Raw genomic sequence first — 27,683 nt, 5'->3', positions numbered from 1 at the left:
AGCTGCAGGAACGCCAGATGAAGATGAGCTGTACGAGGGCGCCATTGTGGAGACCAACTGCATTTATCGCCTGATGGATGACAAACTGGTCCCAGATGATGATTTTTGGGCCAAGATGCCTCGCTGTTGTCTGCTCAATCCTAAGGAGGTGAGACAAATTAAGTTAAAACTGTTGCAAACTGTAAATCCATCTCAAATCTAAAATAAAGTTTTAAAATCATGTGCAAGCATGTAAGATTTAAAATGACTTTTGGCTCCCTCTAGTGGTGATATAAATGCTCTGGAGAAAACACCACGTTCTGTTTTCTGCAGGTTCTGGTTTTTGACTTTGGCAGTGAGATGTACATTTGGCACGGGAAGGAAGTGACTTTGGCGCAGAGGAAGGTGGCTTTCCAGCTGGCGAAGCACTTGTGGAATGGCACCTTTGATTATACAAACTGTGACATCAACCCACTGGACCCAGGAGAGTGTAACCCACTCATACCCAAGTATGGAAACACATACTACAGCTTAGATGCATGGTTATGTACAGATATTGAGAATGTCAATCACAGGAAGTCTGCATACACATGGTGTTTTTGCCCTTTGTGCAGAGAGCTTTGAAGAGATGGTCATGTTTTCTCTTTTACTTTCTGGTCTAAGTAAGGCCTCAGAAATTAACTGACATTGCAGGAGTGTGTTTCAGGCATCTTCATTGGTTTTAATAATAATGCACTATACACTGTGTCCGCTTCGCATGTAGAAAAGGCCAGGGTCGCCCTGACTGGGCAGTGTTTGGCAGACTGACTCAACACAATGAGACCACCCTGTTCAAAGAAAAGTTCCTGGACTGGAGCGACTCCAGGAAAACTCCCAGTCCTACAAAAAACAGCAGCGATCACAGTACTGATCAAAAGGTATCAGCAAACACTTTATTCTACCTACATCCTCATTTTTTGTTTTTGTGGGAGTAACATGCTTCAGCAGATTCAGCACACTTATTTCTTTCTTCTACTTCAATCCCCACCAGGAGCAGCCCACCCGTGATCAGCCCAGTGCGTGCAATACCTCACTGATGCTGACCCTCCATCAGACACCCGTCTGCACCATTCTGGATGGCTTCAATGTGGGCCGGGGCTACGGCCTGGTGGAGGCAGAGGAGTGGCGCAGCTACGAGATCAGCACTCTGGCAGTGGAGGTCTGGCACATCCTGGAGTTCGACTACAGCCGCCTGCCGCGCCAGAGCATTGGCCAGTTCCACGAGGGTGACACCTATGTAGTGAAGTGGAAATACATGGTCAGCACTGCTGGTGCGTACTGAGCACATATATTCATGTAAACCTTGTAATTTTGCAGTAGTTGATGAACTGCATTCCTAAAGGACCACTTTAGTCAAAACAGACTTGTTTGTGTAGATTGTGTCCAATCTACCACTTGTGCAGGGATGTGTTTAGAAGAGTCAATCATTCAAACCGGCCAGCAGATGGAGTTGTGGAGACAGTATATCAGTCATGTTTGTTATAATTTCTTCATTTGTATGCAGAGTTTGCACATAATGTTTTGCTTTTTCCACTGCTAAAAGTTGTCTTATTGAGTGAGTTGTAGTATTGACTACAATACTGATACATTTATTTCCAGTTTACCTAAACCACAGAACCACAGGATCCTTGATTTTATGTCTGTTACTGCAGATCTAGGCCAATTTAACCACATAGCACATCCTCTCTGACTCAGAGTACTTCCAAGAACACCAAAGTACACCTTTGGGGAGGACTGTTGGTGAAATCAGTTATGTACCACGCAGCCAAATGTCTGCAGATTCAGTGAAGCTGGCTCAGCTCCTGCCGCTGCTCTTGACTTGTGAAGCAGAATACCACAAACTCCAGTTTTATGTTACAGATTAGACAAACTAAATGCTTGTTAGAATACAAGAGGGGGAGAGTACAAGGAGGAAAGAAAGAGTTGGTTTCACCACTGCTGTGATCAGTTTTAGACAGCCACAGAAAATCAGTGGTTATGCTGGACCTGTCTGCTGTGTTTTAATTGAGTAGTGCTGTGTCTGGTGCCATGGTGGTACACTACTGTTTTTTCCCAATACTCAAATTCTGTTCTGTCAATTCTGTAATACTACTTGTATATTATTACTAATATTATCGTGTAAGCTACATCCAAAATTCCACACTAACGTGCCGTTAGCATGTGAGAATGGTATGAGATTTAGTTTGTTTATAGGGACCTTTTTCAGAATATAAGCAGTAGCAAAGGTGATGGTCTTAATCTCTCATACAATCAGTCTGTGCTTTGTAGGTGGGTCTAACTATGGTCTATACTCTATTCCAAGATCAGAAGAATTATGTGACAGTCGGTCTGTGATATCTTCGGCTTTGATCAAATGTCTATAAATCAGTCTCACTGCTGCGCAGCCTTCTTGAAATACCTCAGAAGCATATTTGAGCGGTTATGTTGAAGCAGCATCTAAATGAACTCTAATTTAAACGTCCACCAAGACATAAAAACCAGATGTATAAAATCACCAGCCACATCTGATTAAAGGCTGCTTGGCAGCCTTTGCCTCAGAACAGGGTTTTAAGAAGCTTTGTTCTCCTGGAAGTTGTACTTCCAGCGGTATCATTGCTGTTGTGGAATTCCCCCCAGATGTCGATTCATGAGCACCAGGTCTCTGTCAAAGAGTTTTGGAAAAGGGCACCGACTAAAAAATCGATACAGAAACAGACATTTAAATTTGACTTGTTATTCTGTTACATAATCTGCTATATTCTTTGTGGTTATTGCCTAGCAACATTGAAAAGATTGAGACCACACATTACCCAAATGACCTAAAATTGGACTCTGCAGAAAGCTTGCCAAGTTCGAAGCAGATCAGACATTTATTGATTTATTAGAGAGCTCGTTTGTTCATTGAGTCACACACCAGCTTCGTGCCTGCAGATACAAAAACCTCTCATCAGCTCAGAGATGACAATCATTTCGGATCTTCATAACTTGAACAGGATTTTTTTTTTAATTCATACCGTAGATGGATCTACTAAAATTCTCAGGCGAGTTTGAATCCTGATGACTTTAACCTCAAGGTCAGAGGACCTAGGATATCCACATTTATATCACAGGTGCATCTACTAGGACACTGAGGAGCAGCATGTATGTTCATGAATCATGGTTTTGTGGCCGTGTGCAGACACAGACCTCAGATGAATGTCTCCCTTACAGTTGGGAAGAGACAGAACCCGGAGCAGCTGAAGACGACAGGAGCGGGGAAGGAAAAGTGCTGCTACTTCTTCTGGCAGGGCCGCAACTCCACCGTCAGCGAGAAAGGAACATCAGCACTCATGACGGTGGAGCTGGATGAAGAGCGTGGAGCACAGGTACAACAAGAGCGTCTGAAAGACCAAGTTTGCATGGAATAGAAATTTGTTTCCTGCCTTTCTTAGTCTACAGTTTCATTTTATGGGAGTATGATTGCTTTGACATCTTTTGTTTTTTTTGGGGTTTTTTTAGGTTCAAGTCCAGCAGGGAAAGGAGCCTCCATGTTTCCTGCAGTGCTTCAAGGGAGGGATGGTCATCCACTCAGGAAAGAGGGAAGAGGAGGAGGAAAATTCGCAGAGTAAGCCTACTACAGTGGACAGCTTTTAACTTCTTTGTTTTAAACACCTCCAAATAACTTGGCCATCTCGTTCACTTCCGTTCATCTGCCCTCTTTGTCTCAGATGATTGGCGTCTGTACTGTGTGCGTGGGGAGGTGGAGGTAGAGGGCCATCTGCTGGAGGTCGCCTGTCACTGCAGCAGCCTGCGCTCAAGAGTCTCCATGGTGCTGCTGAGCATCAGCCAGGCCCTCATCTACCTGTGGCATGGCTGCAAGTCTCAGGTGCACACGCGGGAGGTGGCGCGCACTGCTGCCAATAAGATCAAAGAACAGTGAGTGCAAACCTCTGTTTTCCACTTGTCAGGAGTTCAGTTGTGACCACGTAGTCTGACACACTCTGTTTTTTTGCAGTTGTCCTTTGGAAGCCGGCCTTCACAGCAGCAGCAAGGTCACCATCCAGGAATGTGATGAGGGAGCAGAGCCCACGGGCTTCTGGGAAGCCCTCGGGAGGCGGGACAGGAAAGCCTACGACTGCATGCTGCAAGGTGGGAACACTTGTCAAAATTCTCCTTTCCAAGTAAAAGTCCTGCATTCACAATTGTAGAGAAAGTACTTCACTCATTTCAGGCATTTCTGAATAGTATCACTAGTAAATATGATATTCTAAGCTTAAGCTGTGGTGGTCAGTGTTCAAAGCAGGATTTTAAATCACACTTTAGCATAAAATAATGCAGAATAGCATTATAATATATAATGCTTTTTCAACTCATGACGACAGAGATTAGATTTTCAGTCTTTTAAGCCCAAAATTTGTTCCTGATTACCTCTAAGGGACCTCTAAAACATCAGTAAATAAATTATTAAAGGCAAAAATGCTGATTTGCTCCTGGAATTACTGAGCACATGAACTCAATATTCATCTTCACTGAACTAGTAAATATCATATCTGTTCAGAGGTTATTCCCCTGAAAGATATTTTTAGTGTTTTTAATTAACCGATGGCTTTTATTACTTAGTACGACCAAAAAAAAAAAGAGTAATTTCAGCAGTCAAGTGCAAATCTTGATCTATAGCAGTTTTAATACTTAGAAAAGTATAAACGACATAATAATGTGCACAGATGATACGGATCCAGATCTGGGAAGCTTTGGGAAGAATTTAATTTGTGTAAGAGAGCAGAATTATTTTACATCAAACCTCCAAAAATGCATGTCATTCTGTAATAATAAAAACTGGAAGTCATCTTTTTTTGATGTTAAGAAAATATCACAAGCTAAACACTTAATGCAGATGCATGGACTTATTTTTTTCATCTGTGCCTGCAAGTCCAAACACTGCAGCCTCACATAATATTGTTTCTTTATTGTCCTGTTCTGATGGAGACTACGGATAATATTGTTAAATATGACATTTATTGTGGCCATGAAATCATCTTCTTGTCACATGATACCATAAAACGGTAACAAAATGGCAACGGCACTCTGGCTGCTATTAAGTATCAGGATTAGATTCTTGCGCTGGTGCAGGTAGTCCTGGGCATCATGTGGTGAGAGTAAGCAGGCAGTTCCTGGAGGATAAAGGAATTGACACCATTGACTGGGCCCCACGCTCGCCTGACCTAAATCCAATAGAACATCTGTGGGACGTTATGTTGTGGTCTATCTAACGCCACCAGGTTGAACTCGGGCTGTCCAGGAGCTCAGTGAGAGGCTGGGCCAGATCTGGGAGGAGATCCCCCAGGACACATGCCACATGCTCCAACATTGTCAGGCATGCATACTAGCATGTAGGAGTCATACAAACTACTGAGTGCCATTTTTGAGTTGTTTTCAGGCTGTCTTTGATTTCAGCTGTATGTAGTTTGATGTTGTAATTTTCGTTTCCATCAAAGGATGTGGCATCCTTTTGTTCCTAATACGTAACCTAGGTTATATCGGGATATGATCAAATCTGATGTGATTTCAAAGTATTCCTTTTATCCATTTATTTTTTGACTAATATATTTGTTTAAAAAATTTTCAAAAGCAAAAACCATTGAATGTATCCAGCTATTTAAAAAAAAAAACAAAAAAAACACACGAATTACTGTGATTTCACAGCTGTTCATATAATTCAGATTTTAGATTGTGGTAGAAAAAACATATTTAAGCTCTGTGTATTAGTACAGTATACAACAAAAACACAGCACTTAAGTAACTGTACGTATTAATTCTTTTAACTTTTTTCAGCTGTAAATTTGTCATTTCGTTGTCTGTTTCTCCCTCTGACCCTCAGATCCAGGCAGATTTAATTTCACACCTCATCTGTACCAGCTGAGCAGCAGTTCAGGAGAGTTTGCAGCTGTGGAATTTCTCTATCCCGCCAGAGATCCCAAGCAGGTCAACTCCATGCCCTTCCTACAGGAGGACCTGTATGCAGCTTCCCAACCAGGTACAGTAGACACACACGGTGTCTGCACTCATTTTGAAGCAGCTTTAATCTCTTAACACAAGTCCAGAGTTTTCTTGAAACAGGTTTTCAGGCTGAACAACAACTTTCTAAATGTAGTTGTCTATTGAGGGATGTGACAATTAACTTGTGCTCGAGATTTTAAGTTTGCTGATGTCATCAGCTGCATCCAGAGTGCTACAAGTAAGGGTCGCACTTTGGACATGGTTGATAAAGTATTTTTAATATGAAAACAGCTTTAGAAATTCAGCTAAACTCAGCAGAGAAGACCAAATATTTTTAATAATTGAAAAAGAAGTAGAATCTCAAAGGGCGGTGTGATTAAGGATTAAATGTTTGTAATGTCTGCCAGAATCACTTCCCTATAACTTAAAGTTACTTCCATAACTCCAGTTCTCAGAATGAGATGCATGAGACCCCTCACTATGGGGTGTGACTCCTTGCATGGTTCAAATAAACCATTTATCTCCTTTAATTGGCTGCTGATTGGTTGGTGACCACAATAACCAACTACCATTAAGTAGCTTGCACTACTATGCAGTCATTATTCAGGGTAAGCACTTCTTTTGTCTTTTTTGTATCTTTTTTCCTGTCGTCCTCCCCTCACCCCCAGTTGGTTACAGCAGATGGCTGTTCCCCTGTGAGCCTGATTCTGACAGATGTTTCTTCCTGTTAAAAGGGAGTTTTTCCTTCCTACTGTTGCGAAGTGCTTGCTCAAAGGAGGTTGTCTTCTTGTTGGGGTTCTCTCTGTATTATTGCTGTTTGTTTTTGCCAGAAAAGCTTATCTCAGTAGTAGCAGTAAGGGCACAGACCTGAGCATTGCTTGAGGCTACACTTGGAGCAGAAGCGTCCCATCGCTGGAGACTTTTCAAGCAAAACAAGCAGCCCTGGTGTCTTTACTCGATACTTTGTTCCAACGCACAGTTGAGCCCAGAGGAAAGAGGGTTCAGTCACTGCTAGCTGGAGTGATAACAAGGAGGACTGTATGTGATGCCTGGCATTTTAAACTACCTTACCATGCAGCTGTCTGTAGAGAGTTAAGCTAACTAGCCTGTTTAGCCCTCGGTTGGGAGATGATCCAAAACAAGAAGAGTTGTTTGAATAATAACAGCGTAGTGGTGCACGCTAGTTGGTGGATGGTTCTGTCCAACATGGTCATTGCAATCACCAGCCAATCAAGAGTTGCATGAGGACATAAATGCTCGTGAAGGGATACAGATTGAGGCACATCCCATAATGAGACATTGAAATGAATGCTAGGAATGACAACTTTAGTGTGTGCTGAGAGTTTTCACCAGAACCAGCAGGTCTAGGTTTTCAACTGTTAGGACAAATCCATCAGTCATGTCCAGCGCTGCACTGAACAAAAATGACCACTTAACTGAACACTTGAAAATCTGACAACGAAGCATACCAGATGTGATCGTCTTTTTTTTTTTTTTCCACCTATTTATCAGCCCTGTTCCTGGTGGACAACCACCATGAGGTGTACCTGTGGCAGGGCTGGTGGCCTCAGGACAGTGAAAGCACTGGCTCGGCCCGAATCCGCTGGGACTCGGACAGGAAGTGTGCCATGGAGACGGTTCTGCAGTACTGCAGAGGTATTCCACTTTCTTCCTAATAAATATACAACCCATCCAGTAGTTGTGGACACTTTTGCTAAACCAACCCCAGGATCTTGGAACCCAGATAAATAAATGAAATCTTGGTTGTTAATGAAGGATGTTTGCTTGTTTTAAAATGCATTTCTTGCGTTTTCTCCTCAGAAAAGAATGAGAAGAAGCCTCCCAAAGCATATTTGATCCACGCTGGTCTGGAGCCACTCACCTTCACAAACATGTTCCCCAGCTGGGAGCACAGAGAGGACATCGCTGAGATCACTGAGAGGGTGCGTACTAATATCAACATATGAAGCAAATAGTGCACAAGTCAAAGACTCGCATACAGGTCCGTCTGGATATCAGCTCAAAAAAATTATGTTGTATTGTTTTGGTTTCTAGGAGGCAGAAATTTATCATCAGATTATTCTGGTGGAGGATGTGTTGGCCCGGCTCTGTAAGACCACATATCCGCTGGCCGATCTCCTAGCTCGGCCGCTGCCTGAGGGAGTGGATCCCCTCCGCCTGGAGGTCTACTTGTCTGATGAGGACTTCCAGGTAAAAATGTCCAGTTTGAAGAGCCCGTGATTTATTTAAAGGTTGCTTCGTTTTAGAACTGATAAATGACTTGTCAAAAAGTCTCTAAGAAAACATTTTCCAACTAAGCTGACAACAATCTTTTTTTGTAAAGTTGGTCTGTGTTGGCTTGTGAGTTAGTTGGCTTATTTCAGTCAGAAGAACAACAGCCTTGGGTCGATTTAGGTCACCACCATGAATCAAATTACTTGCTGATGTCAGCCCTCCACTTTTAAATTTGGCCAGAAGGGCTTTATTAGCTCTAGCTTCCCTCCAGCTAATGATGGTCAGCATTAATTTACCTGGTAACTTGGGCATTACGAGCTAACCGCTCTGAAGCCACATAAGTTTGTGTCCTCATAGAGTTTCTCTGGACTCTGTTGTGCCGGTCACAACATAGATTGACTACATCGACTGTAGTCTAGTTTTAGAATACTAAATGTTAGTATTCACTACTGTAAAACACTGTAAGAGAGCACAAGACAGGCACTTAGGGAAGGAGCGGCCTTTTAATTTTCCAGAAAATCTGTCATAGGAGGTGAGGAAGCACCAGGAAGGAACCTCAGTTTTTTTTGTTTTTAAGTTGTTTTAAGTTCATTCATACATAGGCAACAACAGGTAGTACAACCTCTACTGAAGTGCTGCATACAGTACATTAAGTAGTTGCTTGTTGTGGTGAACCAAGACAGGATCGCCTCCTAATTTTGCAGCTCAGTCAGCACTTCAGGGAAATTGTCTTTCAAGTCATTGGTTTGGTTTAATGACCCAGAATGTTAGCAACCTTCCCCAGAGCATGAGTACTGCTGCTGCACCTTTTGATTCTCCATCTTATCCTCTCTGTTTTTCTTTTCCTTATCTGTGACTCTCAGCTGAGGTCATGCATCTTTGCAGCCAGCGTGTAGTTTGACTTTTTTCAAACAGCTGGACAGTGTATGAGTCAAACGTTACTTCTCACTTCTGTTTGTTTTTTAAGGATTTTTCTCTTGTTTATTCCTCCTTTCATTCCTTCTGACTCTCCAACTTCTTCCATTTGTTTTTAATGGTGTCATGTTTCGCTCCTTTTGTCCCTTCATGAACTTACCTGTTTCACTGATTCCACCCTCCAGGGTGTGGGGGCTTATGGGAAGGTGAGTTGTCTGATTTGGGATGTTCACTCCTTGTTCAGCATTGTCACCCATTTTCTCTCCTTTCTAACACCGTGTTTCTACTATAGCATGTTTGGTTACAGGCTGTTCACTCACAACTCACACGCGTGTGAACTGAATCCTGGAGTTGTGAGCACTTTGGAAAATCGAATGCGTCTTTAACTTCACTGATGCATGAATGTGTTCAGATGTTTGTCACTCACAGTGCAGGCTACAGGACTGAGTACTTTGAGTTTGCGATCAGTGTGTGCAGCAGAGCGTCGTGTCTGTTTGATTCTGAGTGTGACTGATCCCACAGAGAGCCCTGGAGATGAGCAAAGAGGAGTTCAGCGCTCTGCCCGGCTGGAAGCAGATGAACTTGAAGAAAGCCAAAGGACTTTTCTGAATGATGAAAAACTGGGCGCTGCTGATGTCATCAGAAAACTCAGACTCCAAGGGTGGGGCTGCCTGGATGTGTGGGGAAAAGATACTCCAGTGTTTTGGTTGTAGGAGAGGATTGTGAGTGGATGCATGTTTTAATGGCAGTCATGTAAATTCCCACTCTGTTAATGTATGTACTTGTGTACTTTGAGCAGGAGCACCTTACACTGTCAGCCTTGCAGCCATGTTGGTGTCGGCAGGTCTGTCAGCCTGCTGAACTCCCTCCACATGATACTCTCTGCTATGTATGTCTGTGCATTAAAAATAAATTATATTTATATTACATCCATGTAGAATGTTTTTAAAAAAAAAAGAAAAATCTCAACAGATATTGAAAACCTAACAAAATAAAGTGTATAATAAATGTTGCAGAGGTTTGTGTCTCATGTTCCAGCTGTACAGATCACCATTTGCTGTTTACTGATCAAATGAAGCTCTTGATATGAATGACGGTGTCATTACTGTGGGACAGATACAGACCTGATTAAAGGCAAACAAAGGATGATGATGAAATGTTTGATTTTTAATTCTTTCAGTGTATAGTGCCTTGCTTTGTACAGTTTATATACAGATCCTAGTCTGCATTTTGGAGACTGTTTTGTGATATAAAGATGTATTCTAGAAATAAACCTGGAAAGTTTGATATCTGAACATTCTGGGTTTTTTCATTTTTCTTTCATCTTTTTCAGCTGACCAAACAGACACTACATGCACTCCAGTTTCCTGTCAAACCCTTGTGTTTTTGGAGTGATCCTCAACTCACGCGGCTGATGTCGCAGTGGCCATGTCCTTCTTTGATAGTGAAAATGATTTGTCTCGCGTAAACATTAAAGTTCTGATTTATCCATTTGTCTGTGTAAGATCTGACCTACTCCCATGAGGTTCATTGACATCACAGGGAGAGCTCGTTCACTTTTGTGTGGTGACGGTGGTTTTTGGATTTAAAGCTGGGCATCGATTCATGCCTGTATCTGGGCCCAGCACTGACCAGCGGTCATGTGAGGAGTATCTGCTCTATGGAGCTTCTCACCTGCTGGGTGCAGCTTGGCTCCATGCTTACTCTGAAGCTCACAGCCTCTCTGTTTGAACAAAGAGGACCTACCTTCATGCATAAATGAGTAAACTGTGATTTTAAAAAAATAAATAAATAAAAGCCTTTTAGCTGAGAAGTCAGTTTAGTTCCAACTAGTTTCCATCGTTTGATTGTTATAGTGAACTGATTTCATTACAGTGATTACCACTTATTGCTTGTTAAAAAAGAATAAAAAATTTTTTTTTTTTTTAAAAAGATCAAATTACTATGATCTTTGGAAATTACTTTTTCACAGGACTGCGTATAGTCTGTCGGGTGAAGCCTGATCCAGCTGCCATAGGATGAACGGTGGGGAACACACTGGACAGGTTTCCAATGTGACACAGGGCTAACACAGAGACAACCATTCACAGGTCACCTACTGATGGGAAGGATGGTGGTTCGATCCTTGGCTCCTCCAGTCTGCATGTCAAGTATCCTTGGGCAAGATACTAACCCCAAGTTGCTCTCCGATGCTTCCATCGGAGTATGAATGTGTGTGTGAATGTAGTCAGAAAGCGCTAAGTACAGAGAAAATGCTTGTGAGAATGGGTGTGATTGTGGCATGTTGTATAGAGCGCTTTGAGTACTCCGGGAGAGTAGAAAAGTGCTATATAAGAATCAGTCCATTTACCATTTACACCTATCTGCAATGTAAAAGCTCCAAGTTCACTAAATACACATCTATGGGAGGAAGCCAGAGAGAACACAGACAAAACCCAGCCAGTAGGTGGATTTGAACCAAGGACCCACTTCCGCCATCATTAAATAGTAAATTTCAAAAGGAACCTCCAAAAGTTGATTCTGTTCATCTGGACGTAGCATTTTGTGGGAGAAACGTTTTGGTGTTCGCTCTGTGTTGTAGCGTCCTGATGACACCCAGTTTGTGCTCCAGTGGATGATGAGAGTCAAACCTTAAATGCTGATCCGTATGTGTAGATTTACGGTACACGTCAGCTTTTAGATGTCCTCCATTATTGACCTCCCAGCCCATTATCCTTCAGTGGGCTGGTTTCAGTCATTATGCAAATGTACTGTTTATAAGATTTGGGGAAACCTGCAGTCAGCTGAGACTGAAGAAGTCACTTGGATGAGTGACGAAACGTTTCTCCCACAAAACGCTACGTCCAGATGAACAGAATCAACTTTTGGAGATTTACTTACCTGGATGATTGAGAATACATCAAGACGTTTCAAAAGGAATATTTTCAAAGAAAAATGAATTGTTTCTGTTAAATATTGTTGTTTATTAACTGACCTCTGGTGTCATGTCTTCTTTCAGAAGAGGTCTCAAAATTGTTATGCATACCAAGCTAAGACTCTTAAATCAGAACTCAGAGTGGTGTTGGACTGTGTGAGACCAGAGTGTCAACCGTTCTTAATCAACCAGCAGAGGGCAGTGAAATACAAGTTTCTATGAGTACAGAAACTCTTGGGTCTGCAGACTTGGATGTGCTCAAATATTATAGAAAGGAGTTAAAGAAGAGGTTCCCAAAGTTTTAAAGCCAGCATGTGACTCGTCCAGTCATTTGTCTGATCAGAGGACGGCAATTGAAGTTATTATTTCTTCCTTTCAGACAGTTTTTCTGCCATTTTATATTTTTCTAACAACAGAGTGAGGCGTTCCTGACGCTCTTTGGCCTCAGCTGTAGCTGAAGGTTCAGTCACAGTTTGAGTTTAAATGGAAGCAAAGTGGTCTTGTACTACATCATGTAATGTGCTTGCATATAGCTCTAGTCTTACTGAGCAGTTTTTTCCTACACCTGAGTGCTTTCTATCTAACTTTCCTGCTCCGATGAACACATCAGAGAGCAGCCAAGGATCAAATCACCAACCTTCAGTTTAGCAAGTGACCTGCTCTACCTCCCGAGCCACAGCCAGCCCTAAATTAGTGTTGTCACCTTAGTTTCTGTTAATATTATTAAAGAGGGCTGAGACTGACCGAGGACGCTGATGCTAAAGATTCTGAAGGTTTAGGATTCTGAGGCAATACTTTGTTTGCAGTCTGGTGATGCTACTTTCACCTAAATAGAGCTGCTTACACAATGACAACTCGACACAGAGGTTGTCATTGTGTAAGCATAGATTATGTCATGCGCACAATGGAAGTTTATTAGAAACAGGAGGGAAAAAATTATGCATTATATTTTTTGTAACTCTTATCCAGTTCAGATTCTTTTTTTTCAGATTTCTTTTGGGGGGGGGCTTATCCTGCCACAGAGGGCGACCTGGAAAGGTTCTAGCCTGTCACAGAGAGAGATGATTTAGAGTTGTCAAACGCTATGTCGTTCTACACAGGGACCAGATGGGGGACTCAAACCCAGGACCTGCTTTCTGTGGGTGGTGCAGCACTAACCGCACCACTCTCATGCCAAACTAAATCTTTGCGTTTCTTTTCAGGCTTTTACTTTTTTCATCTTCCAAAGACAAATTAAGAGGAAACGTTCCAAAACTACAAAGATAATAATCCTCAGCACAGCATTGTTCAGAAGAAAAAGATCAGATGTATGTCTTTAAATGAAGTCAGGGGCACGTCTGTCAGAGTCTCCTGTCACTTTTGGTCTGTATGGTCTCCATATGGCACCTTTATGGACCCCTCTATGCCCACCTACACCGAGTCGCAGGTGAAAGCTACAATCAGCTGTCCAACCTGTCAAACATTGCTGCCTAATTTTCCAGGCTGTCCTCCAACTCTACACATAAACACACACACACATAAACACACACACACACTAAGAGCTCTCAGATGTTCTCAATATCAGCTGTTGGCCTGTGTGGAGGAACAAGAGCAATTAGAGGGGAATTTCATGCAATCACAGTAGAACAATATACACAGCAGGTTTCCACCCATCCAACTGTTGCTCAAATGTGTTACTCAATGTTTTAACAGCCTGCCTAGAAACAGCAACAAGAGCGAGGAGAAGAAGAAGAAGCTGCCGCCTTCTCCGAAAAGATTGGCAAGGCTCTGCGTGCTTCTCGCTGGTTTTCATCTGCTCGCCCTCTCTTGCATGCTAAGTTGCTGGATGCTGAATCGCTGTGTTACACATGCCTGCTCTGAACTCCTCTGGCCTGCGAGGAGTTTGATGTGGCGACCCGGTGCATATCCACCCACCCGCTCCTCCACATCCCTCCCCTCTGTGTCTCCTGGAAGACAGTGGGATGCTGCTGTGCACCCTGCAGGTGTGTGTGTGTGCACGAGGGTGTTGTATCTCGTTTTTTGACTCCGAGCCCAGTTTCTGAGCTTAGCTCCACCAGCTTTTCTTTGCATACGACCCCTTTACAGAATGCAAGACATGAATGCAGCACACTCAGATGCTCCTGTTGTACTGTGGAAAAATGAGTGCAGTGTCAGTGTTTGAAACTCCTCCTGTATTTTCTCTTTTCTGATTGGCCAAATATTTAGACTTTTCTTGCCTCCTGATGATTTTATGCACTAGAACATTTTCCCAACTTACATCATCATTCATCAGCTTCCTGTGACGTGTGTTAAATGTTTTTATTTGGACTGAAATGTTCCAAAAGCCCCGTTAAACATTTATGTGTCACAGTAAACTCAATAAAAAAAAACCCTGCTGCTAAGTCTGGGGATTTTGAGCACATTTCATAGGCAGCGTTTTACCCAGAGGACAATGCTGTCTTACAGTGCTGGGAAAAAGCATTCCTTCAAATTTTAATATTAATCCAAAATAGCCTGAGTAAATAGAAAATGTATTTTCTAAATGATGATTTAAGCTATCACAAAAAGTTACATTTATTGAGTCAACAGAAAAGAAGTGATTAATGACAATTAATTTATGTTTTAAGGTGGGCCAATGACTGTTTCGCAGCAGTGTAGATAGAGTAAGTGTCATGGTCTGGTGGGGCACCTGCAGGTCTCAGACAGCGGCTCCTCCTCCTTTAGGCGGAGTCCGGTTGCCCCTCCCTGGCTGACCACCTGTGAGCAATCGTGCCAGCGGTATATCAGACCTGCGCTCTCAACCACTCATCGCCTGAGTATCTGCTATTCCCATGTTAGTTCAGTGGAGCATCCTAAACCTTGTCTTAACGCCGTGTGATGACTGACCTGTCTTTTCTTCTCCTCAGCGATAGCACCCGGAGTGGAGATCTTGTTCCCCTCGCTCCCGTCCTCCTGGACCTGGGCCGCCAGCTGCTTACACAACGTGGCCTGCCGGCCCACCGCTCACCTGCCTGCCTCCCCACGCCTCGACCGCTTCCGGGTTTTCCGCTCCACCTGTCCCCTCCATCTGAAACCAAGTAAGGCAATTCAATTCAACTGCGGAGGATTATTGGTTGTCTGCTGGATCCCTCTGATCGTGATCTCCTCTTGTTCCAGTGCCCCCGGCCCCTACCTAGTCCTGTTTCTACCTCCCCGCTGTCCCCGCTGTTCAGCCGTCTCCTAGAGGTGTCTAGGTCGCCCTCATTATCACCGACGAATCCTACGCGCCACTAGTGTGGTGGCGTCGCTTTGTGTTTCACCTTTGTTTACCTGTGGGCGGAAATAAATCATTTGTTTTCTGTCACCTCGCTTCCGGGTTGGTTTCTGCGCCTGTGTCCATCCCTGTTCCCTCGTGCCGTTGAGCCGTGACAGTAAGCTTGTGTGCTTGTTTCAGACAACAAGAAATATCTGTTAAAAAAACTGTTGTTTTCAACTTTATGCATCTCTGCAGTTACAAAGAAAATATTGCTTTCATAAAATAATGCGCTCAAATGTTGTGCCAGCTTTTAAATGAGCCTACATTTTGCTAATTGTCCGAGATGCAGATCTGCAGCTACATCCGTGCAGTTCCTCAGGTGGCCACTTGGCCCTGGCTCTAAACGCAAGTCAGTCTCCAGACTGCAGGATACACATGCAGGATTTATTTAAATAAACTCCAACGTTGAAAAGACAGTAATAATAAAACCATGGTGGAAGCCATAAACCCACCATGGTGGTAGTGTTGACTTTTTTAAATGTGGAATTGCAAAATCAATGGGTGCTACTTCCATTTTTTATATACAGTCTGCAGTCATGACCTGAAACCTGTTGTGGTTCAAGCACAGAAAAGGCAGAAAATCTAGAGCTCTCTCTAATAGACTTGCAAAGCAATGGAGGCCTCTGTTTGGGGTTCATCAACATAATGTAGTCTGTCATTAGGAGCTGGTTTGCTTCCCTTTTAGGCCGCTTTGAAGAAGGTCCACAGGGTCCTGGGTCAAATTCCAGTCTCTCCAGCCTGGATATAGAATTCAGGGGAATATTATTTTCAAGCATGTGAAAGCCAGTCGGATTTGTAAAATGTGCCCTAAAATCCACAAATATGTGTTCAGATGTAGACTGTGATAGAAAAGAAAACATTTGATTAGATGATGAGAGAAACATTTGCTGAGAAAAACATATTCAATGAAAGCACCGGAAGGCATTTCATTAGGAGAGTGTTGCTCCATGCCGCCACATTAAAAATATGAAAAACTCTTAATCCACAGAAAGTGACTGTGCCTGTTTAAAAGCGGCACCGGGTAAAGGTGAAACTGTAATGTTTGTGATTAATTATTAGATTATGCAGAGGGTAATTAAAATATCAGTCAATATTTACTGGGCCATATGCCATGGGCGCTTTTGCAGCCATGACTCGCCTGTGAATTGTAATAGCCCAAACAGGAGGTGAAAAGCACCCTTTGGCGGGTATCTCCCTAATGCTCTTACCCATCTGTCGATGCTCAGCCCGCTGCCGCGTTAACATAATGTTTTGTTTATGATAGCAGTGTTAATTCAACACAGGCTTAGGTGCAAAGTGGCAACGGTTGAGCTTTACCGCCATTTATTCCACAATATTTGCATTTGGCAGGGAGCCTACACCGCGCCACTCCTCCCCTCTCCTCCTCCTCTCCTGCATCCGCAGAAGATGACAAGCAGCAAACAATGAGAGTCCAAACCGGGCTTAGCACATATTCTTCTGCATGCTGCGCAGCGTTTCTATTTATGTGTGGATTACTACTTGCTCTGAGCATCACAGCACATATGTGTTCCTCCTCTCTTGTTTTTCCTTTCCTTGCCTTTCCTTTCCTCATTCCTCCCCTCTCTGTCTTTGGGTTGGAAAAAAACCCCTAAGCCCGACACTTCCTGTCCAAACTCTAAGAAAGCCACTTCAAAGAGTGTGAGCCGAGATGATTTATGGGAAATGAGTTTCAGACAGGAGACTTTTTCTCTCTTTTCTCGTGCCCTGGACTCTTAGCGGTAAGCTCTGCTTGTTAACCCAGATTTAGATCTCTACCCTGATGGAGCCCATAAAAGTGCTGTGGATTTATATAATGTGGAGCGTAGCCACGTGCCTCAGGTCGCCCTCACTCACTGCATCTCTTCCCTGTCTCCTGACCAGACCTGGACAATCTCTTTTAAAGGCTTGGATGGAGGCTCTGTACTACCTGAAGCTCCACAGCTGGAGGAGAAGAAAGAAGGGGACTGCACACCACATTATGAGATCTACAGGAGTTTAGACTTCATTCCACAGGTTTGGACTTCCTCTGCACACGTTCCGAGTAATAGATGGGACATCAGACAGACATATGTGGGTAATTATAAGCTTTTTTTTTTTTCAGTTTGATGGTGAAAATCTTTCTAAAAAAGAAGAGACTTGACAAGTTTTATTCTGAAATACTCACCGCTCCCCCACTGCACACTTTATAGTATTTATGAAAGAGTATAATGGAACAATATCAGCTACTTGGAAGATGAATTGAAGAGACTGACAAAACAGAATCGGGCCTAAATAAACGTCATAATTTCCTGGAGGAAGTGTGTGAACAAGGACTTTACATAACTCAAGTCCTTCATTTGAAGATTCCCCCATTTGGTTTTCTTGTTTACAAAATTACTGTTTGCATTTACTGTCACCATAAGTCATTATTTACATCAGGAGTTCACAAAGTTTTCAAGAACATCTGGGTGTAAATGCCCACATCAACATTATAAGTGTTTTTTAGTGAGTTTATGCTAGGTAGGATGTGACCATATATTCTGCGATACATTATGCTCTATTTGGTTACATTTTTTCAATTCAGTTTTCTCTATATAGTGCCAAATCTCAACAGCAGTTGCCTCAAGGCGCTTTATATTGTAATGTAAAGACCTTAGAATAATACAGACAAAACTTAAATGGTCAGATGACCCTCCTAATAGCAAGCACTTTGGTGACAGTGGGAAGGAAAAACTCCCTTTTAACAGGAAGAAGCCTCCAGCAGAACCAGGCTCAGGGGTAGCCATCTGGCACAACCGTCTGGGGGTGAGGGGTACTTTTTGGGAGCCATGTTGATATATTAAGTTATGAATTAACTGTGATTAACAGGGTTGCACAAAAAGTTATTAAATTTATTTTTTCCCCTTAACAAATGAAATCATGATTTAAAAACTGAAATTTGTATTTCTTGGGTTATTTTTGTCTAATATTACAATTATTTTGATGATCTGAAACATTCAAGTGTGAGAAATTACCAAGGCGGTAGCATATTATCAGCCCCTCTATCACAACGGTCATATCCAGCAAGTGGAATATCAGCCACAGTGCAATCAAGGAATCAAGCAGATCCCCACCACCTAATCACAGCAGGGCAGGGAAACCAGGTGATTACCCTCTCCGTCAGAGGATAGACTTTAAAGTCCTGATGCTGGTCTATAAAGCTCTGAATGGTTTAGGGCAACAATACATCAGTGACCTCCTGACCCAGTATGAACCTTCCAGATCCCTCAGGTCATCTGGATCCGGTCTTTTATCAGTTCCCAGAGTCAGAACCAGACACGGAGAAGCTGCATTCAGCTTTTATGCTCCTTATATCTGGAACAAACTCCCAGAAAGCCTCAGATCAGCTGAAACACTCAGTTTATTTAAATCCAGGTTGAAGACTCACCTGTTCTCAGCTGCATTTGAATAAAGCACCAAATCCACACTTTAAGCTTAAATTTCAAAACTTACATTTAACTACAGATTTTATCTACTGTTCTGATTTTATCTGTTTTGATTTTATATACTGTTGTTTGTTTGTTTGTTTATTAGTTAGTTTGTTTGCTTGTTTGTTTTAATCAATTTTAAATCATGCTTTTTATTTGTTTTTGTTTCTAATGTCTCTGTAAAGCACTTTGAATCACCTTGTTGTTGAATTGTGCTATACAAATAAACTTGCCTTGCCTTTGCTTGCTGTCCCACCTCTCAGCGTCACCAACTCGGTACTCCAAAGTAGTTCCTTAGAGGAGTCACTGAGTGGTTATGATACCATTTCACAATGTGCAGATTGGTTTCTCCAATCAGCAATCTTTTGCTCTGAAGAACCACATCCTTCTTTCTTTATTTCAGCATTTCCCATCTGTTGCCACAAACAGTAACAGTGTAATGAAGTCCCTGTTGAAGTTGACACTTGTGCACCAGTTGACTGAGGCCAGGCAGGGGGCAAGATTGCCACTTTCTTCCACATTTGGTGGCTCAGTGGTCAGAGTGGGACATGGTTCTATATCGCACTTTTCTGCTCTACAATACGCCTCATTCACTTAGGTCCTTTTTAACTCTACACCTCAGAGCTTTAGCTTACACTCGCACATCGATGGATGCAACTTGGGGCTCAGTTTCCTGCCCAAGGATACTTTGGCAGTGCATGCCAAACAGATACAGGTTGGTAGAGGTCAATCCCTGGCTGCTCCAGTGTGCAACTGGAGCAGCCAGGGATTGACCTCTACCAACCTGTATCTCCACTACTGCCAACCAACTTCTACATAAAAACCTCTACTTTCTGACCACCAGCACATGTATAACAGTACCTAGGTGATTTGTTCGCGTCACATTGTGTGGTATATAGATTTGGCTGCTGTACTGCTGTTATAACAAGTCATGGATGACTCATTTGCACTCCTTGTGCTCTACGTTATATATCAAAATTCAAAAATCAGTTTTTGGATAGAATAAAGGTTGATGACTGGCTGACTCCAGATTTAACCCAAAAAAACAACTTACGTGGTGCTTGGTGAGATGTTGGCATTCATTTCCCTCTTATGAGGCTCCAGCTTGTGTATGCTACATCCTGTGTATAATTTCTTTTCCCTCTGCAATTGATGGCTCAAAGCACAGGTCTAGGTCAACTTATTCCCTTCACCAGGGTAAAGAAGTGTAGCTGCTGCGTGAAGAATCTGCCAATCAATCAAAAGTATCTTTTTAAAGCTGCTCCCCTACCACGCTCTTCATCATTACGTGTATTCGTGTGTGCGCTTTTCCAAGTGTTCAGCACACCTTCAAATCGAAAGCCTTTGGACCGGAGTCAAGAGACTGCCCTCCCACCACCACTTGGCATCATTAGAGATCTGATCCTCTAATCAACACCAACAAACACACTCCCATCCTCCTCCTGCTCCTCCATCCTGTGGCCCAGCCCCGGGCCTGGCAGCCTGCTGTGGAGAGCAGACGAGTTGATGTTTGAGGGGGCGGGGGTGGGTGCTGCTAACCAGGTGGGTGATGATGAAGGCAGAGCTGGCTGCATGCTGGGTGGTGGTAGTTTAGTGAAGGGGAGTTCGCTAAAATTCCAGCTCAGTTCCACTGACATACACAATGGCTGTGCCTGCTTTCTGTTCAGCAGCTCGCTGCACAAGTTATTTTCTGCTACACTTGTAAGCCAGAGGTGGATTTTTGGATTTACGGAGCAGGAAGAGGTTGCTTGTGTCATAAAGAAAACACGTACTGGTCAGAATTTCTTTCTTTTTTGAAGGGAAGGGGGGGGGGTGTCAGGTGTGTAATTTGAGACAAACAGGGACCCAAACACAAACACAAAGCAGTGTAACCAAGAGGAGCGAGTGACTCAGCCTTAGGACTCGCTGCCTCAGTGTTGGGCTCTCCAAACCCCAAAGCTGGGGAAACAAAAACACCTCACTTTTCTCTTTAGTTCATCTCCAAATGTTGAAGTGTGTAATCCCTGTCCAAGTCCTCAGCCACGCTGCAGAGTGATGAGGAGACAAGCTGAACGCTCTGAGCCCCCTAACAGCACATTTCCATCACTGTTATGGCACAGTTCAATCTCAGGTGACTAAGAGACTCATTTAATATCCCACCTCCTCTCTCTCTCACACACACACACGCAAACACACACATACAGCTGCTATCTGGAGAGCACGAGAGCTGCAGTGTGCAAACATCTGGCTGATGTCTGAAGCGTAATTAGCATTTAATAAAAGAGGCTAATAAGGACTTACTTTGAGTAGTGAACAGCTGAACAAAATCAGTCAGAGGAGGACATGGACAGGCTGGCGGTCTGATCTGACTGATAAAATGTTTGACCTACAAGCTGCTCCAAACTTTCTCTGTCAAGGGACTCAAAATAAAATGTTATGTGTTGGCAGAAAGAATGCAGTCCGCAATGCAGGGTTCATATCATTCTCTGGATGACTTTAGCCATGCTGCTGGCAGTTGATTGGTCAGCCACTTCTACTCCAAGGATATGTCGTCCCTCAGCTTTGCCACCAACAGGTTGGCGTTTGTGGTAATGTTGTGTTAAACCTTGTGTCTTATGAAGTCTGTACACTTCTTTTAAGCACTTGCTCAGCAGGCCTTTATTTACCCCAAAAATAAAGGCCTTTGAAAATAACTTCAAATCATAAATCACACAATGAAACCGGAAGATAATTAACATGTTTTTCTAAATGTTAAAAAAGTGTTAAGTCTTTGTCCATGGAGTGGACACTACACGGTCACCCTATTACTGTAAATGTAAACTGTACTTTAGTACCATTTATGAAATTTAGGTGTTACTGTTGTTTCTGTTATAGCCTCACAGTCAGAACAGTTAAACCATTTATCTCTGATGGCCTAGTTGAAGATCGTGGCTAAGAAGCTCCACTGTGATGACCGTAAGTGGTGAAGAAAACAGAAGGTGCATCGTTTCAATTTAAATAAAATTGAAATTTAAAAGGCCAAAATTTTCCTGAAAAGACAGGTTAATGACATAACTGTTGAGTTAGTGGGTGAATGTGAGTTTTAGACAGACTTTTTCCTGTACCAGAGCGCTTTATGTGAACTTTTTGGTGATATGACTACAGAAAAAACAAAGTGACTGACTTGGTGAACTATTTAGAGTTAGTATTCCAGGACAAACGTAGTAACCTAATTCCTTTTTCAACCATTGTGTGGATACAGTTCCTTAATTGAACCCTGTGCTTTCTCACTCATTTGGGACAATCCAGATTTTCAGTTTAACAGCAACACTTCACTTTACAACATGGGAGCAGAAAGGAATCTCACGTCTTCATCACATCTTTCATGGTAAAAGTTCATGTCAGCCTCTAATCTGTTCCAAAGATTTGGATTAGACAGCCAAAATATTCTCTACCACCTTACAGTGAGCTATGAGTGTGTTCACCCGTGGCTTGAAACAACTCAAAAGCTTTCCTCTATCTCCTCATTTGTGCTTCCTCAGTGAGACAACTGCAATTAGTCTTCCAACCAAAAGAGCTAAACCCACACTCACTGCTTCAGCCATTGCCAAGAAAATAATACTTATTATTAGAAAATCAAGCAATCACTTAGCATTAATCACTGGTTGAATAATACCAATTGAAGAAATATTAGTGAAAAGAGTATCTGCCTCCTTAAAAAATTTATTACGTTTGATTTGGCCGACTGTGCTTAGTTTGCACGTACGGGCCCAGCCGTGGGTCTGGTGGGCTTGTTTTCACCCCCTCCCTGATTTCTCTGTAGCTCCACCCCTTTCTGGTTGCTTTCCTCTGCCTCGCCTCTGTGACCGCAACTACTGCAGGAGATGTAACCGCCGGTCATAATTCATCGGTTACTTTCTGTCTCTCTGGAGATTCCCGGGTGGATGCTCTGGGCTGCCCTCTTTCTTCCGCTGGTGGGGGCGGGCTAGAGACTCCTCTGGGTGCCGGATCTGTGGGTCTGCGGGAGGATGGGGGGTCAATGACTCTGCCTCTTCTTTACTATCTCTCAACGGGTTGGTATGACCGCACCTGTCTCGCTTCTTTTAATCCACAGCACTAGTGCACTGACACTGACACATACGAGTCATAACTATACTGATGCAGAGCAGAATACGACTCACTGTAAGTGGTGAGGGTGGGCTGGGATGGTGGTCGGACTATCTGCGACTGCCTCGTTTTCTCCTGTTCCACCTTCCATCAATTTTAATGCAACTCACTAAACCACTTATAGGTGGGGCTCACACCAATCAGGCATGAGGAAAATGTACTTAATTAACTTTAAGAATTTATAGATGTCCCCAATCAGGAAGCTGGATAACATACATGATTTAAATATATATTTATCCAATTTTTTAAAAAACTGAAAAACTGCTTTTGGGTTGGTCCAGCTTGGTGTGAGTCCTGGGGGTGGGGCCTGCGTCGACCGCCCGGGCGGGGCTGGATTAATGCAGGATATGTCAGGGGAGACTGCCAGATCCTGCCAGTTCTGTCTGACTTGGCACTCTGGCTCCCCACCCTTCCCTTTTCCTTGATCTGCCTCCCATGTTGTCATGGGCTGGGTCTGTGACCCAGTGTTTGAGTTCTTATATATTTTGGTATTCATTTGTGCCCTAGTTTAGTTCATCTAGTTAATTTCGAGGTTGCTGTTTAGTCCTTTGTTTCTTAGTTGTTTGTGTCATCTCCTCCTGTATTCAGGCTCCCTGGTCCGTGCGTCTACCTGTCATGCGTCATGTCTGTGTGGTTATGTTCAGTTCAGGTCACGTCTAATCCCCATGTTTCCTGTTTTACTTTGAAAGTCTGTGTCTAATGTCAGTGTATGTAGTTTCACTTTCCCAGTCCTGTCATTAGGTTCATGTGTATCATCTGTTCCCCTCATGTGTTTCCACTTCCCTTGATCATCCCTTATGTGTATTTAGTCTCTGTGTTTCATTCATTCAGTCTGTGTCGCGTCGTCTGTGTTCCCACCTCCATGTTTTCACGGTCAGTCTTTGCAGTTATCACCATAGTCTCTGAGTCTTCTTAGTTTGTCACAGTACTAGTTTTCCCAGTTTAGTTATAGTCTAGTTTAGTCACGCTATCCCTGCTTTGTTTGTACACTTTGTCTTCAGCCATAATAAAGGCTCGCTTTCTGTTAAGTTCACTCCCGTCTACTCACTTGTGTACGCACCTGGGTCCATCACACACACCACCACACAGCCTGTCTCCGCAGACCGTGACACATGTATTGTGTTGGCCTGTGTGATGCATTCCCTCCGTGCCCACTGTCCCGTCCCTTCACCCAGCTCACTGGGTTGGGGTGAGTGCCTCTCGCTTCCACGATTGGTCGGGGTCTGAGGCCTTTGGGGGTGGGCTGTGGCGCCTGGGTCGTGCTGGCCGGTGCCCCGCTTGGGCTTCGGGTCTGTTCGGTGTCCCTCAGCTTCTGCAGTGTTCTGGGTCCTTACTACATCTGTGATGCTGTGCTGGTGGACACTAGCTCTCCGTGCAGACTTTCATACATGTTTCTCACACAGCACACTGATGTTCTCGGCTTATTGGTCTTTACTATTGTTTTCCAGACTAGGGATTCTGGGCTCGCGAGTTCTCATCATCAACGCTCTTTGTTATAATGTTTGTGTTCCAGTGACTCGGGTGATCTTGATGGGGCTGGTGATGCTTGAATGTTTGGTTTTTGGGTCTCATCAGGGTGCACCTTTAATGGTGCGGTTATTATGACATACTGACACAACCTCACAAATGTGCAGCTTCTCTGTCTCGGGTCCATACATACAGCTAATGGACTCAGGGGATAATCTGCAGGTGGACAGTGCAGCTGTCACAAACAGATAAACAATATGACTGTGTATTTAAAAACTAATTCAGCGACTGTGCAGCTGCCAAATGAAATCTTTAAATCCATAACTGCTCTACAGAGTTTATTCCATCATGTTCTGATTAAACTAGCAATCACACGCTATTTAATGCTACCATACTGCCAATAAAAACAATCATATTTATAGTCTGGCATCAAATGACATCTCACCTTTCAGTTTGTGCGTGCATTGCAATCCTCTGAAACACATACTGTAAGTCCACTGCAAACCTGATCCTGTCCACTTCCATGTTGTCCCCAGGGACCTCATCCCTGTTCTTTGTGTTGAGCTCAGCGTGCTACCTGGCCTGCTGTGTTCAGTGTGTGTCTGTGTCCTTTCCACAGCCTGATCACTGCTGTGATTTATCCTCAGTTATAAGGGCCAGAACACATAAATGTATATTTAAAACTTATAAACTCCTACCATACATAAAATGATTAAAGTCCCTGTTTTGGTTAACTCCCTGCCCACCCACCACAAATGGGTTTGATTTGTCAGTGCAAACTAGATCCAGGTGATGTTCCACGCTCTCTTCCAGGGCGGCAGTCGATCAAAAACAGGACATGTTTGAGTTTAATCAGCTCTGCGACAAACCTGGACACGCCTTAGACTTAGAAGTGTAGTTTCCCAGCGCACTGTACTGAGCCATTTTCGACCTGAACTCAATGTTGCAGCTTAGAGTTGTTTTATTACCACCTAGTAAGCACTAATTCAGCCAGGGATGCAGAATGATGCAAGCCAAAGCAATCCGCTGAGTGTGGGTAGCTTTCATCGCATTTCCATTCACCAGATAGCTGTGATCCTGCGCTGTCAGCTTTAAAAAGCTTATCAGCAGGGAAAGCACAGCAGCAGCGTTGGACTTGAGCGACTTCGAATTAAGATGTTACTTATTTTAATTGTACTGAATGTTTTTTCTCGAAGCAGTTAATTTGTTCCCTGAAAAGCAGGATTGCTTCTCTTAGGCTTCCAAATTTTAGGTTGACTTGATATCCCTGACATTTTTTACCATTTTAAAATCTCAAAGCAGGAATATTTTATCCAGAAACACATTAAACTCTGCTGGTGTTAGACTTTTAAACCTGCAAGAGTTTTTTTATGTCTCGTTTTCAAAAAGTCTGTTAACGATGGATACATTTTTTCAGCTCATTATTTTGATTGTCAGGATTACAGCTTTACTGTTTTGGTTCATGTCTCTTCTAATTTCCATAAATATCCCACATTTAATGATTTATATGAATATCACAATATTAATATTGATAATATCTAACATCCTGCTTTTAAGATTAGGCTTTAAACATTCCTATTATTAGAGGTGGATCAGGTGACCCTGACTCCTCCCTTATGCCGGGACTCCACCACTCTGCATTTAATCATTGGTTATTCTTTTTCTCTGGCTCTTTTCCAGCTTCTACAGCCTATCACTCCCAACTGCTCATGGCAGATAGCTGCCCCTCTCTGAGCCTAGTCCTCTCAGAGGTTTCTTCCTGTTAAAGGGAGTTTTTCCTTCCCACTGTTGCCAAGTGGTTGCATATAGAGCAGGGGTGTCCAACTCCAGGCCCCGAGGGCCAGTGTCCTGCAGGTTTCAGATATGTCCTTGATCCAACACATCTGATTTAAATGGTTAAATTACCTCATCAATGTGTCTTGAAGTTCTCCAGAGACCTGGTAATGAACTAATCATTTGATTGAGGCCCAGGGTGAGATCTAAAACCTGCAGGACATCGGCCCTCGAGGCCTGGAGTTGGACATAGAGGGTAATCTGATTGTTGGGGTTGTCACTCTATGGTTATATTTGGTGTTTTTAAAATAAAATTGAATCAAATTGAAATTGAAATTGAAGAACATCAAGCCCCTGAAATCAAACGGCAGCTGTTTTTGGATTCTTTTCAGGAATTTTAAGAAACTATACCAGAGCTTATTTTTAAATATTTCATATATTTGCACTGCAGGAAGAAGGTAGTTGGCAGAGGCAGCGTGATGCTTTGGGCGATTTTGGGAAACCTTGGGTCCTGCCATCTATGTTACTTTGACACATACCACTTGCCGAAGCATTGTTGCAAATCATGTATACCCTTTCATGGAAACAGTACTCACTGATGGCTGTGGCATCTTCCAGCAGGATAATGCAGCCTGTCGCAAAACAAAAAGGGTTCAGAATTGGTTTGAGAAGCACAACAATGAGTTTGAAGTGTGGACTTGGCTCCAAATTCCCCAGATCTCAACCCAATCGAGTAACTGTGGGACTGTGCTGGACAAACATGGAGACCCCACCTCACAACTTACAGGACTTAAAGGATCTGTCGCAAACATCTTGGTGCAGATACCACAGCACACCTTCGGGGTCTAGTGGAGTCCATGCCTCGATGGGTCAGGGCTGCTTTGGCAACAAAAGGGGAACCAACAAAATATTAGGCATAGGGCATCATGTTGTGTCTAACTAGAAGACTGGCCAGAGAGCACATGCTCCGTCGATGTGAGTGCTCACTTGTGCTGTTTCAAAGACAAACAGACAAGAGCACAACACGTGATGATCACATCCAGCACTTACTATAAAGACAGTTTTTAAAATCTAAGCTTTACTTTTTTTTTTCCATTTGCATCTGTAAAACTTTACTTCAAGTCTGAGCTGAACACATGCATGTACAAGTCCAATTTTATAACATCACAGCTAGCTTGGAAGCCAGTCGTAATCCAGAAAGCAACTTAAATAAACTCCCAGCAACACATCCACCTACTGATACCATATCGGACAGATTATTGTTCAAAGCAAAGTATTTTTAAATGTTTTAAAAGATGTCTGGAGGGGATCTTTAATGCGCGCCGCTCACCTCAGTCTAAATGGAGACATCCTGTTTCACAGGAAGGTGTCACTCACAAATTATACAGCTCGCAGTAATCAGGAATCGGGCCAGCACCAGCATCCTCCAGAACAGATCTTCTTTTTTTTCCCGTTTTTTTTTTTTTTTTTTTGAATCTTACTCTTTCTGTAAAACAGTGTGTATACGTGTGTTTTGACACCTTCTACTAATTCATGCATTTGTTATTAGAGCTGTCCATCA

General features: G+C 43.0%; 1 protein-coding gene and 1 long non-coding RNA gene across 11 annotated transcripts in view; both read left to right on the top strand.

Annotated features, from left to right (window-relative positions):
• The window catches only part of svila (supervillin a), a 48,964-nt gene extending 38,546 nt beyond the window's left edge, over window positions 1-10,418 (top strand). For 5 of the 7 annotated variants that reach the window (XM_082547627.1, XM_082547626.1, XM_082547630.1 and 2 more), the window contains 13 exons: window positions 3-148; window positions 313-488; window positions 743-896; window positions 1,010-1,289; window positions 3,208-3,362; window positions 3,496-3,601; window positions 3,705-3,912; window positions 3,992-4,125; window positions 5,855-6,010; window positions 7,486-7,629; window positions 7,795-7,916; window positions 8,029-8,184; window positions 9,309-9,639. In XM_082547627.1, the coding sequence (XP_082403753.1) occupies window positions 3-148; window positions 313-488; window positions 743-896; window positions 1,010-1,289; window positions 3,208-3,362; window positions 3,496-3,601; window positions 3,705-3,912; window positions 3,992-4,125; window positions 5,855-6,010; window positions 7,486-7,629; window positions 7,795-7,916; window positions 8,029-8,184; window positions 9,309-9,509 (2,138 nt within the window). In that variant the 3' untranslated portion in view covers window positions 9,510-9,639. The other 2 variants (XM_082547629.1, XM_082547631.1) reach the window with 2 other exon arrangements.
• Window positions 10,419-14,652: 4,234 nt separating this feature from the next.
• Window positions 14,653-18,859, top strand: LOC309713859. 4 transcript variants are annotated; one of them, XR_014278713.1, is made up of 4 exons: window positions 14,653-14,849; window positions 14,923-15,093; window positions 17,193-17,324; window positions 17,413-18,859. It is a non-coding gene; the product is annotated as an uncharacterized lncRNA (long non-coding RNA). The 4 variants fall into 4 exon arrangements; XR_014278714.1 differs by having other exon boundaries at window positions 14,655-14,849; window positions 17,193-18,859; XR_014278716.1 differs by lacking the exons at window positions 17,193-17,324; window positions 17,413-18,859 and adding an exon at window positions 15,173-15,359 and having other exon boundaries at window positions 14,656-14,849.
• Window positions 18,860-27,683: the final 8,824 nt, after the last annotated feature.

The sequence above is a fragment of the Aulonocara stuartgranti genome (genome assembly GCF_965226115.1).
Source record: "Aulonocara stuartgranti genome assembly, chromosome: 9".
NCBI lineage: Eukaryota > Metazoa > Chordata > Actinopteri > Cichliformes > Cichlidae > Aulonocara > Aulonocara stuartgranti.
Note: the sequence above shows the minus strand (reverse complement) of the source record. Positions and strands in the feature narration are given on the sequence as shown.